Source organism: Eretmochelys imbricata, chromosome 3 (genome assembly GCF_965152235.1).
Source record: "Eretmochelys imbricata isolate rEreImb1 chromosome 3, rEreImb1.hap1, whole genome shotgun sequence".
Lineage (NCBI taxonomy): Eukaryota > Metazoa > Chordata > Testudines > Cheloniidae > Eretmochelys > Eretmochelys imbricata.
This window is the reverse complement of record NC_135574.1, coordinates 149,700,499-149,721,515: the sequence shown is the minus strand read 5'-3', so window position 1 is coordinate 149,721,515 and position 21,017 is coordinate 149,700,499. Positions and strand designations below refer to the sequence as shown.

Genomic DNA, 21,017 nt, shown 5'->3' with positions numbered 1-21,017 from the left:
CCAGAAGTACATTTTGCAGAGATAAATTTCTCGTCTTTACAGCTATGATAAGAGCCTCCTAAGCATGAGCAGATGCAAAATTGCTCTCCTGAGTTGTTAGAGAGCCTGAAATAACAGCCACTAGAAAACTATGTCTTAAGTACATGAAAACAATGATATTGGGTTAGATCAATGGTCCATCGAGCTCAGTGTCCTGTCTGCCAACAGTGGACAATGCCAGATGCTTCAAAAGGAATGAACAGAACAGGGAATCATCGAGTGATCCATCCCCTCATCCACTCCCAGTTTTGGGTAATCAGAGGCTAAGGACACCCAGAGCCTAGGGTTGCATTCCTGTCCATCTTGGCTAATAGCCATTGATGGACATATTGTTAGGGTTGCCAACTTCCTAATCACACAAAACCGAACACCCTTGCCCTGCCTCCTGCCCAGAGGCCCCATCCCTGTCCCCACTCACTCCATCCCCCTCCCTCCGTCACTCGCTCTCCCCCATCCTCACTCACTTTCACTGGGCTGGGGCAGAGGGCTGCAGTGTGGGAGGGGATGAGGCTTGGGCTGGGGGATGCGGACTCTGAGATGGGGCCGGGGATGAGGGGTTTGGGATGCAAGAGGAAGCTCCAGGCTGGAGCCAAGGGGTTCGGACTGTGGCAATGGGCTCAGGGCTGGGGTAGGGGTATGGGAGGGGGTGCGGGCTTCAGCCGGGGATGTGGGTTCTGGGATGGAGCCAGGGATGACGGGTTTCGGGTGCAGAAGTGGGTTCAGAGTTGGGGCAGGTGGTTGGGGTGTAGGCTCCAGGAGGGAATTTGGGGCTGGGATGGAGTTTGGGGTGTGGGCTCCAGCCAGGTGGTGCTTACCTCAGGCGGCTCCCGATCCATGGCACAGTGGTGCTAAGGCAGACTCCCTATCTGTCCTGGCTCCGCATGGCTCCCGGAAGCGCCTGGCATGTTCGGCTCCTAGGCGCAGGGGCAGCCAGATGGCTCTGTGCAGTGCCCGCACCTGCAGGCACCCCCCAAGCAGCTCCCATTGCCCATGGTTCCCAGCCAATGGAAGCTGCGGAGCCAGCGCACAGAGCTTCCCTGATCACCCATGCCTGGGGGCCGCAGGGACATGCTGGCTGCTTCCAGAAGTGCTGCGCCGCTATCCAGACTTTTAACGGCCTGGTCAGTGGTGTTGACCAGAGCCATCAGAGGCCCTTTTCGACCACGCGTTCCAGTTGAAAACTGGACACCTGGCAACCCTACCCATCCTCCAGGACTTGCCCCATTCATCAATACAAAATTGACTCTGAAACCTACTGGCAAAAAGACAATATTATTTTATGGCTGATCATTTTAAAAGATTCAGCTAATCCAGTGTTGGATGACGTAGCAGTTGTGGGTGAAAGAGCAAGGCTATATGCAGTGGCTCCCTAAAGTGCTGCCCAACTGTATATAACTTTCTGAGTCCACTCTCTGAAGGAACCCTGCCGAATGGTTGGAAAGAGGAAAGAAGAGAAAAAAATTCATGACTGCTTTTCTGCCCCCAAATCTAACCCCAACTGTTGTGGACACTAGACAGAAGATATAATATATAGGCCCTACACACATATCCTAAACAGTCATCATCTGGCATTCTTCAAAAAGAGCTTAACAATTCTTTCACAATCTCCTTTAAATTGCCTCGCTGGGATAGGATCTCCCCGAGATTTTTGGGTGTAGTTATATCTCATCCTCACCTTTCTTCAGCTTTACATATCTAGAAGTTTGGGATGGATCCTCTCTCTTTTCTCAACTGATCTACCCTCTTTTCACAATTAACCAAAACCCAATGGTGCCTGCTGACTTGATTGCCTCTCCTTGCAGCGTTTCCTGTGCAACTATCCAACATTTCCAATCACTGCCCCAAAACTGCACAGCATGTCAAAATGTCCCCCTAGGATCCAGAGATTGTTCCGCTAGGTGAAAAGCAATATCATACCAAATGCAGAGCATTCTTGCATCACCCACCACCTGGAACTAGACGTGATGTGACCATTCTCTGTAAGAAGTATCTGTCTACCTTTGTCTAACAAGCTTTGCACTCAGAGAAATGTCTCTAAACTTGTTATAAATCACTCATTCAGTTTTCAATCTCATGTTTTTCCTGACCTTCTTGCTGAACGGCTGTGGCCAAATTCAGATGCATGCTCAGCTCAGACACTTCCTGGTCTATTTGTACCAAATTACTCCTCCCATATCCAATTACTTGCAGTAGCTGCTCCATTTTAGCATTTTGAGCAGTTCTATGCAGAAGGCTTTGAATTATTAATATACTTGACAACTTCACATAACTTCTACACGATACATTATTTTTCTAGTTTTAGAAGACAGTTGGCTCCCTGTAAAGTAAAAAAAATAGCGCAGTTTTTATATAGTTGTTTTCAGGTCAAACTTTGCTCCAAGTTTAGGTTTAGCAAAATTGAGTTTTCACTGAAAAAAAGCTTTTACCTTTGATTTTAATCTCTTTGGGGCTGGGACTGTATCTGTACAGCACATAGCACATGGATACCACTGAACAAGTAGTAATAAATAAGGTAAAGCCAATAAAAGTGTTCCCAGGATTGTTATTTAATTCCAGTGAGAACCAGTTTATTAAATAACTATTCCCCAGTAGTTTTTAAAACCCAAATAGTATAGTGCTATGATAAGGCACGAAAACTTGTGTGTTAAACTGACTAAACAAAAGTAAAACTGGTTAGCCTAATCTATTTTCATTATGTAAATGAAGAGCCATGTAAATAGTAAGCAACTTATATGGTGAAATGTTATATTTCTTTTTTAGTTTTCAGTTTTAATACTCAAGTGTGCTACTTACAGCTACTAAGAAAAATAGTTTAAACATCTATGATATAATCAGTGTCCCTTCAAAGAAATTACATTCATGGCCATGGTCTAAATCCACAAATTTCATTTGCTTTTATTTCAGATCCTTCTATAGTATATCACCCTCCCTTTACATTTTAAGCATCTGATAGTATTTTCTGTCAAAAATTCACCAAGAAATACAAAAGCTTAACCTCCTGTACTAAGCAAACTCCACTAGAACTTTTCTCTACAAAAATAAAACTATCAAGGATCTCTCTGAGAATATCTAAAACATCCCCGCCCCTTCACAGCTTAGGGTAACTTTTTAGAAATCTGAAAATGAAATCTGTTCCAAAGTAGTCCTCATTTTCTATACTGCACATGAACGTTGGTTTGTCATGGTAGAGCTGCTCATGCGTGTTGTGGCTTTTTGAAAAAAACATAGCATATGAGAGCTTTTAAAAGTTAGTGTAGAAATATTAGGATCATCTGCATATTTATGAAGTAGATACAATTTTGGGCCTAGCCACTTGACATTGCCAGTTTAAAATTTGTCCCTAAACTTTACGCAAACACACAAGATCTGAAATTTGATGGTTAGAGGACAGAGAGATCATGAAGTGAACTAGGTCACCTGAAATGCATTGCCTTAAAATAGAGGATTTATCCTCTGACACAAGTGAGAGGAGCCAGCGTTCAAGTGGCTTGTGCAGAAATCCTCATACATGCTGAACTATATAAAATGTGACTAATAATTCAGCATGAACGCTTTCTTTAAAGTTAACTTTTTTGAAGTGTTTAGAGTAGCAGTTTTCAAACTGTGGGTCAAGACCCCAAAGGGAATCACAACCCCATTTTTAATGGGGTTTCCAGGGCTGGCATTAGACTTACTGGGGTCTGGGGCTGACCCCAAAGCCTGAGGGCTTCAGCTGACCCCAAAGCCTGAGGGCTTCAGTCCTGGGTGGTGGGGCTCAGGTTACAGGCCCTGCACCTGGGGCCAAAGCCCGTGGGCTTTGTGTATCTCTCCTCTCCTCCCCTTCCCCTCCCCTCCCACCCCCCCCCCGGTGGAGGGACTTGGGCAAGCTCAGGCTTTGGTCCCCACTCCTGGGGTTCTGTAGTAATTTTTGTTGTCAGAAGGGGGTCATGATGCAATGAAGTTTGAGAACCTCTAGTTTAGTGAGGCAACAGTCCTTCATCCACTGACAGACAATGACTACAGCTTTCTACTGGTTAGTACTTTGTTTTCTCTAGCTTCTGTGCTCTGGATGAAAGCACTGAGTACAAATTTCAATGTTCAAAGTTGTCATTGTATTAGTATGACTATTTTTGTGATGTAGCTCATAATATAAAATATTTTAAAGTTATCAGTCTAACTTCACAACATGCATTAAAACAAGGGAATCACGGCAGCATCTTATACAAGCCATTTTGCGGTTTTCATCACGATCTACTTTGGGAGACCATGGAGAAACTGTAGAGACGGGCCAGAACATTACCTGCTTTGCTTTTTATTTATTTTACCGCATTTAGAATGGAGGGGTTAAATCCAATTACTATGCTTATTTCATCCAATATTCACACATGGGGCAATCAGGGCAAAGTGGGATATCACGCCCCATTTTCATGCAGAGTGAACAACAAGGCTCCTATCTCAGATTACTTTTTTATGTATTTGTGAAGAAAATGCTAGTCGAAGACATTGTAACCATGCACAGAGTGATATTAAACAGTAACAAACAAAAATGAGCCCCTGTTCTATTACCTCATACAGAATGCTATTATTCGAGCTACATGGAACTTTGTTAGCACAGTGGGGAAACCATTGATTTTTAACCACCTAATCTATCTTCTGCGATACGCTAGAGTTGCAAAGTAAAGGATCTCTCCTGCGTCAGAGAAAAAGTTATTTCAAAATAATGGTCTGTTTTAAATGGAGGCAGCAGCTATAATGACTTAAGTTTAAACACACAAGACCTGTAATTTACCCATAACTTTTCAAAGTTGTTTATTTCTCCATTCTGTAGTGGAGAGAGAGCGTTCACACGCTACTGGTTTCCTTTGGATAAGTATTTTTTAGAACTTTTCAGCTTATAGCATCCTATTAATTCCAATCTAAATAACGAAGATGTCAATCACAGCTTTGCTATCACCAAGCTTGAAGATTGCAATTCCTGTAGGCTGAACAAATACATGAGTATCAAATCCTCTTGAACTTGTACTTTCCGACCTCTCGCTTCAAAACAGCTATTCCGCCTGCTCACACTACTCCCCTGAGTTGCGGCCCTCTCTTTATCCTGCCTGCCTCAAACCTCCATATCTGCAGAATGTGGTGGAGTGGAAATGATATTCTTTCATCGGTGATGACTCATCTCTTCAAACTGAGTGACTAGCCCATCACAAGCTTGCCTTAAAAACTTCCTTATATTTTTAGGTCAAGAGTGACAGTCTCCATGAAACATTTTGACACTTACTAGATGCTACATAAAAATATTAACAAAAAATTATTAGAACGAAGTTCGGTTGTGGTTTTTCTCCCCCCTCCATCCAATCCCACATCTCAGCCTGTCTCAAATGTCCTCCTGGATGCGTCTTCATCAGCTTGAACTTTACATGAGATGGCTTAGTCCTGTTATGGCGGGAAGTTTACATGTTTTCAAAACTGTTTGCATTTAACACAGCTAGAATCAATATGTACTTAATACAATCTTAACTATAGGTGGAGCTGCCAGCTCAGACTATGATATCTTGCCCTAAAGACAACTTTCACCATGAGAATGTTTTTATATCCACAGTCTGATCTGTGACAAATTGCACCACATGATACTAACGGAAACAAGATGATATTGTCAGATGCAGATATGAATACATGCATTTTCAGTTAAGTGTGGTAGTCTGTCCAGCTAGCAAGCAAAATGATTGTAGAAAATATGTAAGAGACAGAAAGGCCCAGCAGGAGGAAGAAAAGCATTACTGATTATTTAACTAGTAAGTGCCAGGAAAATCCCCCTCTCCCAAGCCCTAACCCTCTGGTGCTCCATTTTTGCATGGTAGGACTGAGACAGAGACAACTGCTAATCATCAACAATACAAGTATCTACGGCACATTCATTTACTGAAGAATTACTGATTAAAATATCTTAAGTTTTACAGTTAAAAAATTAAAAACCAAAACTGATCAGCAGAAACGCTATCAGAATGACTTATTTCATCAAAACTAGGTCTCAACTGCAGAAACTTCTTACAAACATGGATGTTTTCTTCCTGAAAATTGATCATTGTACATTAACATTCTTATGTATTATTATTATAACGACCCTCAATTGCACACGATCAATCTAAACAATGACAGATTGCATACAGGCCATTTCTTTTTTGCAATGATGATCCTTGATCAGTAATTATAAAGAAATTGAGGTTCTCCATAACTTGCAAAATCTTCTAACTATTTTCAGTTATAAAAGCTAGTTACAGCTGAACTCCAGTTATATATCCTAAGTTAAAGCCTACAACAATGGTATTTTAACCAAAGCCAGAAACTGATTAGCAAATCAGCAAACTGAGGTGACGGCATTAAAAAGAAACCTCTGTACCAGTAAGGTAACCAAATCAATTTCCAGCATCAGCAGCTTCAAGAATTTAATGACGTTTCAGCTACTTGAGCTGAAAATTCTGAAAAATAAAGCTGAAAATTATAATAAAATCCACTAGTCTCTGCCTGTCAGGCAGCAATAGATTTAAAGCACCCACTGCAAATACCTAAAGCCTTCATCTGGCCTAATTCTGTCCAGTTTAGGTTTCCAATTACTGCACTATTTCAAAAGCAAATCTTAATATACCTCATTGCAGAATACTATCTAAACTCACACAGAAGTAATCAGGCTCAACATGTTATATAGCTATAATATAAAGGTGGTCACCTGACTGTGTATATTTAGTCAGGTCCCAAGTCAAGTGACCCAAAAACCTGAAAAGGAAACAAGCTCAGTTCTTCATTTTCTCTCCCCACTCAATGCTTTGTTTAAACAGTATATGGCTTACAGAAGTGTACATGGTCTAGATGTTCACAAGTCCAGAGCACATACAAAACAAGCAGTGAGGAAGGAAAGCATCAAAATAGCAAAGGGCTTGTTAAAATTTCATTCGCACCTTGTCAGACTGCAGTCAGACCTACCTCCTGACACCATCACAAATGCAGTAAAAAGCTATGCTAATGCAACATTAAGATTGAGATGTGAACTTTATACTACTTAAGAAATTCAAAGGTTAAGCTTCCCATAGCAAAATTAACTCAAACACTGCATATATTTAGGTTTGTCAATTGCTGTTTCTGCTGTGTTGCTGTGGAAACTTTAAAGGCACAGGTCAGGATAAGTCACCTTGAAATAAGGGTCATCTAAGGGTAGTTTTTTCTCCAAGACAAAATATGCTTTGAGTCACAACTTAATTTAAATAGGATGTCATTAATATTCCTTTTTTTAAAAAATATTAATTGGTTTGTTGTAAGAAATGAGGTCAAAATAATTGTAAGAAGTGATTAAACCTATTTAAGAACCCAGACTCCACTAGCAGATAGAGCCAAACTTGAATAAGAAAAATCACAGGGTAGTCTTACTCAGTAGTGGGCTGACCAGGGAGACAGACCAATACTAAGTCACAGAAATCAAAGCCAGGACACACACACAGTCATAGGGCCCAATGCTACAAACCCTTATGCATGTGAGTAACTTTGCTCAGGTGAGAAGCCCAGGTGATTTCAGGATCATAAGAATAAGGGACACATTATTAAAAGTAAAAAGCAAAGGAGTTAAATTGTTTAGTCTCTAAGGTGCCACCAGTACTCCTTTTCTTTTTGTGAATACAGACTAACACAGCTGCTACTCTGAAACCAATTATTAAAAGTGAAATAATTATATTAATAGTGTTTACTTTTCACTATGCTATTTACTTTCACTATTCAAGTTGAGTGATGAAGAAGAGAGACTAGTCAATTTCCCCTTCAGCTTCTCATATAGTACCACAATACTGCTCAGAGATTGTTTCTGTTTGCTGTGGTGTTGTAACCATGTTGGTACCCGGATATATAAGATATTACCTTACCTATTACCTGTCTCTCCTATTTCTTTTGGTATTTTAAAAGTAATGGAAACATTTCTACTGGTCTTCGATTTTACTCCCAGGTGAGATCTAATATTTATTTCTTGAATTCCATTTTCTTTAAGAAAAAAAAAATCTGCTGCTATATCAGCAAAGTACCCAACACTAAAGTCAAAGTGTTGCCCAGAGAAAGGAAGAAAAGCGTCCTTCCTCCAGGCCCCAGGCCATTTTTAGTAGAATCACCAGTTACCTGGTCATTAGGGAAGGAATTACTAAATTACTTGTGGGTGTAGTACACAGGTTGAAAATTTAAAAAAAAGAAACAGCTACTCAACCAATAGAAACTACTTGCCAGAGAAACAAATGAATTGTTTAGCAAGCATTAAATGGCACACTTCCTACATCTAATATCCATCTAAATAAACAGAGGTGCATGCTATCAGAAAACGTAAGAGAAAAATTACAAGCATTAAAAATATTCCATCTTCCTACCACAGGCAGTTATGAGGTTTGGAAAGTTATTTTGCAAACTAAAAAGGAATCAACCTTCATCAAATTAACTGAATTATTTCTAAGGCAATTTCATTTATTTTGTACATCAGTATTAAATGCAGAGCCCCACTATTCAGCAAAAATACTGGAAGATTTCAAATGTGATTATAAATTGCTTTCTACACAACGTTCAAAAATGACAAGTTAGCATATAGGGAGACTATTAAGCATATTTTGATCCATCGTAAGTGCCCTGCATTAATTATACCAAAACCAACTACTCATTCCATGTTTGAGAAAGATTTCAGGAACCCCAAGCAATGACCAGTTTTTCAGTCTTCTAAACTTTAAGGAGACTGAATAAGTGTCAAGACTTTTCCAGCACCAGATTTTCCTATACAAAATTTGAACAACAAAGATTGACACAGGATTCTCAACACTGATATTGGAGCAAACTTTTTATACGAGGGGCTCAAAAAGGCTCTTGCTCTTTCAATTCTAAAAAGGAAACCATTGGATGTAAAACTGATGAATACTCTATCAAAGCTGTACCAAACTAAAATCAGAAAATTCTTTTCTGATACCAATCATTGTTAAAATACTATCGATAGAGCTAAAAACCAAAAGTCATTAATATATCAACAAGTGTGTTAACACACACTGAGTCCAGCTTTAGAAACTGTATTCTCCAATAGCCAGCCAGCACTGAGTGGGATAAGGGGGGGAATTGTTTTTTGTTGTTTTCTTTTTAAATTACTTAGCATCCCAGATGTAAAGATTGGATGAAGTTCTCTAGGATGGGCCAAATCTGTACTAAGATTTTCTGTGTTAAAAAGAAAAACAAAAAACAAAAAAAACCCAAAAACTGTTCTCCTAAAAACCCAGTGAACTAATTTTGTCATTGCTATATTTTAACACTTCCTTCATTCTTGATGCACACTAAAAAGTAATGCCAGCACATTTATAAAATAAGAAGTATTACTTTGTCTAACATTAAAATCAACACCTGCTCCTGCAAGCTGTTATCAGCAATATCAGGCCTAAGCTCCTTTCTCAAGCTAAAAATGTGTTTCAATGACCTGCAATTGATTTTTGTTAAGTAAAAAACAACACCACCACCACTTTCAAAGACATATAATTGATTCTCCAACAAGCTAGACTGCATGATATTGATGACATCTTGCACCAAAATAGTATCTAATCAACAGCTAGGATAACCATACAATTTCAAATACTGTGGGATTCCTCTGTAAGTGAGACAGCTTTGCATACTTTAAAAATACATATGTAACTTACTCTGAGACATCTTTCACAAACAGCATATAATTAGAGATCAAAACACTGCCGTCATGGTGACAAGGCCAATCTCTGTAATATGTGCATATTGTGAAAGCAGACCTTGTTTTAGTGATTAAGCCAATGAGACAGGACTTTGGATTCTCTATGATAAAGAGCTATTCTGTATTTTTCTAACTGCTCTCACTCTAGTACTGCTTATTTCTTTTTTTTTAAAAAAAAGATACTTTGAACTGATATAGCAATTTTCATTCAGGGATCTCAAAGTGCTTTACAAACATTAGTGGCATGATAGATAAACACTCATTTTAAAGGGACGAAACCAAGGCACAGATGTTAAGCAGCTCATCCAAGGTCACAGACTATGTCTGTTTAAAAGCTGGGAATGGAATTCAGTTCCATCAGTTTCTTACTAAAGGTTTCAGAGTAACAGCCGTGTTAGTCTGTATTCGCAAAAAGAAAAGGAGTACTTGTGGCACCTTAGAGACTAACCAATTTATTTAAGCATAAGCTTTTGTGAGCTACATCGGATTTCGTGAGCTATAGCTCACGAAAGCTTATGCTCAAATAAATTGGTTAGTCGCTAAGGTGCCACAAGTACTCCTTTTCTTTCTTACTAAAGTCATCAAACAATGCTCCCTGCCCTTTTTATCAGTTTGCCTGGTTGCTTTTTAAAACTGCCTTAGAAAAAACAGTATGCACGCATGAACACGTGTACAATTTACTCTCTACAGAAGAGTCTGCATAGAACAAGTGTTTATCATCCTTATTTATTTATTTAGAGCCATTCAAATTGGGCAAAATACATTTTTTGTAAAAACAAGCTTTTATAAAACCTACGTCCAACAGAAATGTTTTCAAAATTATTTAAATGCCAATAAAAACAGTCTTTTTAAAACAAATAAATATTTCCCTGAAGTGGTTACAATCCAAACACTACAGCACTGAACTTGAAACCTAACTGCCTGCATTCATCTTCAGTGTTCAAGTTGAGAATGCAAGAAGCGAGCATGATAAATAGCGAAAAGTGAACAGGATGCTTACGATTCCGTTTTAACCACCTAAGGCAGTGGGGTTCCCAAACTGTGGGCTGTCAGAACACCAGGAGCCCAGGGAATACTTGCTGGAACTAAAAAATAATTAAATACTTTTCTAACATACTCTTCCATGTTCACAGGTGCTGTAGTTGCCACAGGGATGTTATTCAATTGCCAGTGAGAAAAGCGATGGTGGTACACACAATTGTGAATGGAAGACGAAGCATCTGAGTCAAGCTCTCCATTATGATAGCATTCCCTGCTACGAACATTTGAAAACTCTTCATTTAAGGCACAATTTGTAACACAGCTAAAGAACTGTTTACAATATATGGGACTAATCCTACATTTCCTGTGTACCTATGATTCCCAATGACTTCAATGAATGCAGGATCTGGCCATATGATTTTTTTAATATGATGGTATCTCTTTAAAATCTGAAGTAGCAGTTGGCTGTTTTTGCATGAGTCTACAGACACTACGCAAGTTCTACTGGATATCACTGTCAGCTCTGGCACCTAGACAAACCTCTACCTGAAATCATAAGGTGCTAGTCATCCACACAGAGGCTTCATTTTCAGAATCATTTTGCATTTGTCACTGGCAATGTCTCCAGCTATATTTGCCCACATATTCTCTCAGGCCCCTGCAAGTCATTTTGTTTTGTAAATAATAGATCAGGAAATACTCAGACCTGGACCTTTTAGAATGTTTCGCATCTGGAGAAGCCAACTGTAACCCCACAATCACACATCCCATTTACAATTTCTTCTAAAAATCATAAGAGGGCTCTTTTTCAGTAACCCCTGTCCAACCTGCATTGACAGGAAAAAAAATATCCTCTTAGTCATTTGAGTAAGACAAGTGGGAGGGGTGCCATTTTCTCTTTAAAAAAAAAAAAAAAAAAAAAAAAAGAGAGAAAGAAAAGGGCGGGGGGAGGGGCAACAAATCAGAAGAGTTCACTTGTCCCCAGATTATCTGAACACATGGCTTCCTTCTAAGGCCCAAAAGAGGATCTCATCACATGATCACAATCAACATTATAGAATATATACATATACACATATACATATATTCACTGCATGCCATTCTCCTAAGATATCTGCAGGATATGTACACCAGTGTACTTATTTTACAGTTAACTAATCCATCTTCAAAAAATGTTAATTTGAGAGGAGAGGAGACAATCATTCCTCAGCTTCAGGCTCAGATTATAAACAGAAAAAAGGATCCATCTCTGATAATATGCACTTATGTGCTGCCAAAAGAGACTTGCATTTATTTATAGATAAAGTAATCTAATTTCGAAGCCATTCTCAAATCTGAGAGAAATTTCCATGCCAAGTCAATCAAAATATTCAAATCAAAACCAAGCTCCTCAATGAAAATATGTAACCGACTCATTTCATGACACTAGCGGAACCTGTGTGTTCTATGGCCAACTCCTTCCTTAGTCAAAAGGATGACATGACTCTGAAGGCAAAATTAGTTTTTAAGCCTCCACTTTTCATTACTTCAAGGATGTAGTATTAGAATCCTTTGAGCTCCATGTTCAGAACAGTTTTTATAAACATTTGTGAGAGTTTGGTGTCAGCGTGAAGACAAACTTAAATATCCCTTTTAATTATGAAAGTTATGCTTCCTTAAAACTGAGACGTACATTGACAACCCTTTGTCTCATGGACTATGTTCATTATAAGATGTTAGAATAGTTTAAAATGAACTGAAAAACACCTCCAATTAAGTCAATTGACTCAATATGTAAAGCGTGACATATCTACAGCACTAAACCAGTGTCAGGTTCTTGAGTGACACATATTATACAGTAGTATAGTCTATGTTATTAAACAGTATAAAACCAAAGAAACATTTTGTAGTTCTCACTATGGAGCAAATGTTAGCATTATTCAAGTCACAATACTTTCAGCTTACCACAGTTTGAAAAAATACCAGACACATACCGTTCAGAAGCTAATAAGAAAGGCCATAGGTGGTCTAGGACAAAATGACTCTAGTGCTCCCAAACTGCTCCAAGCTTCACCAACTAGTAGAGTGAAAATGACTTGCTCCTTGTTAGTTTACATTCAGAAGGTTATCTTTGCAACAATTTTTTCTATATGAAAGCTTGTATTATGGAGAAATTCATGGTTTAGGTGACTAGATTTTTCACCCCCTGGCTTTAACTGGAGAGATGAACAGATCTCTAGTTCAGCAAGCATACCAATGGGTTTTCTTAAACCAGATATTTTCATATGCCATCTGGTTTTTGTTCATTTTTTAGAACAGCAAATTCAATGTTTTTGCTTTGTCTACTCTCATTTTTGTTTCTCCAATTTTGAACTCATTGGTCCAAATGAAGAAGTTATTTCCTATATCCATAGAGAAGAGATTTCTGTAGAGAAAGCTGGTTTACTACTTCAACAAAATATGGCTCTATGTGATAGGCCAGCAATTTCCATTTCAATGGTTCAACTTCAGCAACAAACGTACTTTTGAAATAGTTTAGCTCCAGTCCTGAAATTGATACCTTGGGGCAAGAATTCCACAGGTTGTGTGCTGTATTCAAAAGTATCTACTTTTATCAATTTTAAATTTACTATCTTTCAATTTAAGTGGATGTCCCTTGCATCTGACTTACTTGCTCTATATTAGTCATTATTTTATATAAACTCTAGTTCAAAGGGAGAACATGATAAAAGAATCCCAGACTGTTTCATTTTCCCCCCATATTGAAAAATTCCCATGTCTCTGATCATCTTCAATATCCTCTATGATGAAAACTGATGCAAAGAATTTTAGTTTCTCTAAAGTGTCTTTATCATCCTTAATTACTCTCTTTACTTGCTGGTAGTCCAGTGGATCAACCCATTCTCTTACAGGCTTCCTCCATTTCAATATAATACCTAATTACAAAGCCATTAAGCTGGTGCAAGACAGAAAGTGGTGAAAAGACTTAATTCAGCACCATCATTGCTGCTGAGCAAATGGACGGAAATCAAAGAACAGAAGAGAATATCTAGCTTACAGCAACTGTTGTAAAGCCTTATTTATAAAGTACTTTGAAACACTCGTGTGAAGATACTAAGAGATCAGTGTTAATGAGTTCATACCTAGTAAACCAGAAATATTACATTCAAGTATTTGTCACACAGATACACACACACTCACAAAATCAGATCCTAACCACTAACTCAAGACATGTTAATTACTCAGTTTAAGCCTTGTAAAGTGCCCCCTGATAGGTAGGTACCCCATAAACCTTTGTAATAAAATAATTTTTAAAGAAAGGAGACAGCTTATGTTTTGGCTCTCCTATCTGAAAATGAGTTTTCACTTAAGTAAAAAAAAAAAAATCAACAGTGATTAAAGGCAGCGATTTTTAAGCTTTTTTATGTTTTGCTATGGATTTAAATCAATTCACCCTATTTAGTGTGAGGAAATAACAGTTTTGGTTAGAGCTAGACCTAAAGTAGGCTTCCTTACCACAGCTATGTCAATACTCCTCAATTCTGATCCACAGCATCACCATCAACCCACAGTTACTCCAATGCACCTCAACTTCGACCTACAGTAGTCACTGCCATTCTAGTCCAGTCTTCACTGAAGACTCCAGTCAACACAAATTGTAACAAGCTGTATGGTAGTTCTGATGTGAACTAGAACAAATCAACAATTCATTCTCTAATGGCTTGCTCCAGAACTTGAGGTTCCAGATAGGAAAGGTACCACTAATCCATTGCACCACCTTCGTCGCAGTGGAAAAGCATTTTCACAGAAACGTGTATATTTCTACTACTGTCTATTCAAGCCTGGTTTAGGTGGCAAGGATGTGGTGTTCCGGTACAAAACAAAATGAAGCTTACAAAGGCACCTTTAGTTAGGTAAGAATGGGGACAGGTGTGGACTCCGGAAATTAGGAAGTGATTTTTAAAAAGATCACCCAGGGTCCTTGGAGAGGAAAAAAAAAAAAAGCTTCAATCTCCAAGTTAACCAGTGCCCAGAGAGAGCTTTGTGAAAATCAAAGGACTTTCTTTATTTAAAAAAAAAAGAAACAACTTATTTGATTAGAAAAAAGGAATGCTTCAGTGATCCATAGTCAGAAATTAATCATGTAACTGAAATTTATATTCTGTTGATCAACTGCTTCATACTATATTAGACAATCACAAAAGGGCCAGGTTAATGTGACAGCAGCATGGTAATGTACTAACAACTAGAAAATTCAAATTCAGAAGTAAGCTCTGGATTGTCCCAGGACACTAGAAAGCTTGGGGCTGAATGTGTCATCATGTATAGGATGGAGACAGTGTCAGTGAGAGGCAGGATAAGTTGTAACATCCTACCAAACCCCTGCTGGCCTGTTCTCAAAGCAGTATTGCCATCAGCTTTGGCAGAGTACAGTACCTTATAAGTTGCCAGAAATAAGATGGGAATCAAACTAATCATACTGTGTTTTTAATCAACTTCCTGCTAGCAGCCACCATTTTGAGAATGGAATTCATTTGTTTTATGTTTATTAACATATTTCCTTCTTTTCTGGTTCTAAGGCATTGCATACAATGTTGGTATGGGCTTTAAAGGAAATAAAAATATTCACTAGAGCACAAATAAAGTTGTCAAGTTATTTCTTTGACGTCTCCCTTCCCCACAATCAACTCCTATAAGTCCAACTGGTATTTCAGCTTGTAATATTAACCCATGCATATGACTGCTTACTTACAAAGGTCCCAGCTCTGCAATGAGCTCTGCACAAATGGATTCCTGCCCTTGTGTAGAGAAAGCCCTTCCAAAGTCAATTGGGATCTGCCCACAGGATATCCATAACAGGATTGGGTCCTAAATTTGAGCAAAACAGCTCTAGGTACCAAGAAAGATGGCTTGATTGGAGTACGTATGGCATAAGATATATGTTTGTGAAATCTGCAGCTCTAAAAGAAAACAACCAATGCAACCTGCAGTCTGTGATTCCAAAAAGAAACTGAAAGAACGTAAATCCAGTACAACTGAAACCCCAAATGTATGTTGCAATGCTCACACTGCCTGAAACTCAACAAAGCTTATGACATGCTATAATAATGGAAGGAAAGAATAGTGAAGGTATTTCAAAGATATTGGAAGCATAAATTCTTTTGTAAATGAAGTTCTAAGTGATTATTATAGACTAGGTTTGCAGATTTAGGCTGTCTGTTTGGATACCTGAAATGATTCATTAAAATATAATGTTCAACCCAATGCTCCACTTGACCTAAAGGATTTAAAGGGATTGTTCCTTTTTTTTTTTTTTTTTTTTTTTAAAATGATGCATAAAGAATAATTGAAAGGTATTTTTTGTTTTTCCCCCTTAGAAAAAAGGAATGTCAAGGTCTTGCTAGAAGGCCTCTGGGAGCTTTCAGGGCTTGTTATTGTGAGCTTTAACTTCAATTATACATGTTAATCTTTGTTAATCATTGACCTTAAATAGATGTTTAAAGAAAGTTTTACATATAGTCTGACAAAAAATCCCTTCCCCTCTCAGTTGTTCAGTTCGCAGTCTCTTGTATCATCACCATTTTACTAGTTTTCTAGTAAACGTCCAGTAAACACAGAGTCTTCCAGCCTAAACAGAACCTAAATTTCTAATATAAAAACAAGCAAAAGTTTTTTAAACTTTTCAGACTTTTATGCATCAGAAATCAGCAACAAAATATGGAATCCTCCCTCCTCCTCACCCCCCCCCCCTTGTACATCACTTTTTAAAATGTATGTTTCCTGAACTCCTGACATTGTAGTTCACCTAAAGACAGATTTGAGTGCTAGGATCAACAGCAAGTATTTTTACATGAAAGGCCTACTTTATTTGTAATGCTCCTTTTCACATTTTTCTTACCATGCCAAATGTTTGTGGATTACTGCAGAGAATATTCACTTTAGGCAAAAGCTAGTACTAAACATTACACAGAACTTTTATGTTTTACCACATGAAAATAATTACAACCTTTTCAAATTTAGCCAAGACCAACTTCCTGGAGTCCAGACTAGCCCATTGGCTTAGCATACATTGTTCTACCACAAGTGTGATTCAGGATCAAGGGCAGCCTTGAGAGAAATCTTGATCATTAGACTAGTGGGGAACACTGAACAGCCAAAGGTTTCTGAGAGAAGAGTGAGATGTGCACCACTTACTGCCTGTCCACTAGTACAAGGATCAAGATTCCTCCCAAGGCTGGTGATAAGCTGCATTTCCACTAGGAGGACTTGTCAGCATAGCTACAGCAGTACAGCTCTACCAGCAAACCATTTCTAGTGTAAACAAGGACAAAGAAAACGAGGACAAGTGTGTCTTCAGAGATCAGAACTACACATGTACGCAAGCCAGCCACTCTACAGGACGCTTAACAATGTCAGCCTCTGATAACTCAATGAGGAAAAGTCTGAGCCTCTGATAAAACAATCTTTCTCTTTTCTTTTCTTTTCCTTCTGATAAAGTATATTTGTGTTCTGGAAATGTGCCAGATTGACAGAACGAGAAACTGAAGCCCTGTTTATCAACACAACAGGTAGAGAAGGGGAACTTTTCCATACTGTTCCACTGCCAAAGTATTTCAACCCAACCTTGGAGGAATAACTGCTGGAACGACATCCCTTCAAAAGGGGGGAAATTAGTCCCAATTGTGATGGGTGTTTGTGTGATGGGGAGAAATATCCATCAATATATAGGCAGCATCTTTAAAGGGCCATTTTCTTCATAGCTTCATTGCACCATTTGAGGCACCAGATTTTTTTCATGACAATACACTGATGTCACAAACACAGGACACTGAACTCAATACAAAGTTCAGCATGAAAAGAGCTGTGAGCTGAAGTTTTCATAACTCCTTCAATGCCTTTGTACTTCATCACTGATCACAGAAGCCAGCACATCATAATGGAAATAGTAGCAACTCTTTTTCAGTCATGTTATAGAAAACATGAGGCATGAATACAGGGGCCTAGTAAATCAAAAATAAAGTAACAATTTACTGTATATTTACAATATGCCTTGTAGGTTCACTCCCAATGGAATCATCATATTTGTCAAAGTTTAGACTTTATCATAACTCACAAATGGGATTTAATTTAGAATTCTGCCATTCCAATAAAATCATCAAATGTAGCCTATTGAATAGTGACTGTTCTAAATCACTCTTAATTTGCGTCCCTCCGCTCCTCCAAAGTACCTTAAATTGTATTATATAAATCCCAAGAAGGTACAGTCATAGACAGGTATAAGTCTCAGGTGGACTCCCACAATTCTACCCATTTACATATCCTTTGAACACTCCATAAATAAGAACTTTAGGGACCTACATTTTCACCACACGTATTAAAGACACTTTTTGTTCATGTCTCAGCCAGCACATTCCATATGCCACAATATATCTGCTAAAAACCAATAATGGAAACATCATTATCAGGCATGGCCCAGAAAGTGAAAGAAGAATCAAATGGGCAGTTATGTTTTTTTCCTCCAGCACAGAGGAATGACTTTTCCCCCTAAAAAACAGGATTAGCCAGCAGATGACATGGACCATCCCTAGCATGAGGCCTGCTGGGAAGGTTTTATAAAGTGGCAACAGGACACCTTCTGTACTACTAATCATATATACATGGCTGTATATGGCTCTTTACAGACCTAAAGCAGGACAGACTGAAAGGGGAGCTAAGTTACATGCTAGTCATATCTATGAAAGACCAAAATTCTTGAAAGAATTCAAGAAAGTTGCCTGCCTGGCACTTTGCTGATGTCACAGTTATTCCACCTGGGGGCTCAGAAACAAGGTGTGTTAGTATCAATTAAATAGAACATCTGGAGGGATGGGCAGAGAGAGACATTGAAGCTGCTCCCTTCAGGAAATTCTCTACAATTTCTAAAGGCCATGGAGGAGCCCAGACAAAGGTGTCAAAGCGGGGGGGGGGGGGGGGAGTGGGGAGGCGGTAACACATGGGGATGACTAAATAATAATAATAATGTGATGACTAATACAAGCCACAGACACACACAGATGGGGACCCCACTACAGAGAGCTATTCAATGCCTTGAAACGAGAATACAGATGGGATATTTTGGGATGATTTAACGACTGTCGCCACCCCTACTAAGCCACTTGTACTTGTAAATCAGGAGCCAGCCACCCCCTCTGTGATGCAGCAAATACAGTCACATGCCTGGGGGAGGGGCCCCTCTGACAGGGGAAGCCCCCCCGCACAGCAGGGGCCACACACCCCTGCCCTGAAGCAATCCAGACTAGGGTGGGGAAGGGGGGTGGTGCAGCCTTCGTGACAGGCCCGAGAGGAGACCAGTAATCCCAGCCCCAACCCGGCTCTGCCGTCCCTGGCCTTGGCCACCAGGCCCGGCTCTGGTCCTGCCCAGCCCCACGGTGTAACCCAGACCCCGGCCCGGCCTCCTCCCCCGGGCCTCACCCCGCCCGCTCGGCCCCCTCCCCGGGCCGCACTCACCCCCAGAAGCCGCAGGGGCACCGGGGCGGCAGGCTGGGCGCCTTGCTGCGCTCGCTGCCGGCGTCTCCCATGGCAGGTCCGAGTCTCCGGCGGGGCCGGGGCGGGGGGTCGCTAGGAGCGGAGGGTCCGGGGCTCGGAGCCGGGATTCCAGGCCGGTCAGCTGGAGCCGGGCGCTACCACTGCGGCGGTAGCGGAGGGGACGGAACGGGAGCAGCAGCCGCGCCCGGCGAGGCCTGGGGGGACACTGAGCTCCGGGAGGCGCCCCTCCCTCTCAGCGGCGGCTGTGACGAACCTACTCTCGCCGCGGGCCGCGCGCACCCCCTGACCCAACAATACCCCCAGCTCCTCCCCCCGTAGTGCGCGGGATGGTATCACCCTGCCGCTGGCTCAGGTGGGAGTGGCCCGCACCATCATCCTCCGGTAGGGGAGGTTGGAATAAAGTAGGGGCGAGGGCCAGGAGACGGTAACTGCTGAGGGTGTCGATAGCCAGGACTAACGAGTCGCATCCGGCCTCAGAGGGTTCAGGGGCAGTGGGGACAACAGAAGTATCTAGAGAGGCCTCCCTCCCACCACATGTACGAGATGGTACGGCCCGGGAAGATGGACCTCGGCCTGAGAGATAGGGTGAGGGTTGGCGGGTGGCGCATGCGCGATTAGGGGGAACCCGGAAGTGGCAACGGAGCCGCCTTGTCGCGGGAGGTTCCCCCGGCGTGAAATCCAGCCGCGGCATCCCCCTGGGGGTCCGGCGTCCCCTACTCAGACCCCGCCGCCGCCCGGGGCCTCGTGCGCCTGGAGGGGCTCGTGATTGAGAGGCGGGTCTGCGGGCCCGGACTCCTGGGTTCTCCGTCCGGACACCCCGCCCCCATCCCCACCCCGTGTGTGACCTTGGGCTGGTGCCCGCTGCCCGCTCAGTGCCCGAGCGATGCTGGGGCCGGTTCGTTCCCTGGGGTGCCCGACCCTGACTCTCATCGATCCCCTGAACCATTTCCCGCAAGACCCAGGGTCTTTGTCTGCCTCGGGTCGCTCCCCCCCCCAGCTTCAGCCCAGACCCCCTCCCCACAACACGCCCCACTGCTTAGCAAGGGTTTAATGACCCCAGAGGTGTGTCTGGGGACTCGTTGTTCCGCACGATGTGGATCCTATCCGGTCCCTTCCTTTCTCTATGCTCCTGTGAGTTTCATTGCCCTCGGACAGGAGCATTGGACGATCTGTCATCCTCAAAACTTTCCCCACTCCATACCCCAAATTCTGCCAAAAGGCACCTAAACCATCCAGAGGTGACTAAAATTAAATGAAAATTATATTTAAACCAATCTGGCAGAGGGGTTAGCCTCTCCACCATTTGTACTTTGCAAGTACAGAATCAGATTAAATTTGGCCCCCAAATGTAGGTGATGTAAGAACAAACCTATACAAATCTAAGACCACAACAGATATTTCTGAGAAATAACTCTTAATTTTCAATTGCAGTGGAACACAAGTTTTTGTTAACAAATAAATATTAATTTAGTATTTGCTACTGAAAGAGTGCAGCACTGTACAAATGATTTGTGGTGTCTATACTTATGATTTTGTTTTCTGCATATTGCATCCTTAAGATTAAAGATTACCTGCTTGTCTATTGGGAGCAGGGTTGAGAAGATTCAAGATAGTGTGTCTTACAAAGTGAGAGAGAGAGACTTTGCTTTCTCTTTCCTGGACATTTTCTAATTTTTCTTTGTTTTCCTTGATGTAAAATAAAAGTAATCTAGACTGAAAATGCATATATTTCCTTTATGTATGGCAAACATAACACACCGTG

General features: G+C 40.8%; 1 protein-coding gene across 1 annotated transcript in view; it reads right to left on the bottom strand.

Annotated features, from left to right (window-relative positions):
- ZFAND3 (zinc finger AN1-type containing 3) overlaps positions 1-19,546 on the bottom strand; it is a 244,140-nt gene extending 224,594 nt beyond the window's left edge. The window contains exon 1 of the mRNA XM_077813609.1: positions 19,217-19,546. Coding sequence (XP_077669735.1) covers positions 19,217-19,287 — 71 coding nt within the window. The 5' untranslated portion in view covers positions 19,288-19,546. The remainder of the gene's footprint in view (positions 1-19,216) is intronic.
- Positions 19,547-21,017: the final 1,471 nt, after the last annotated feature.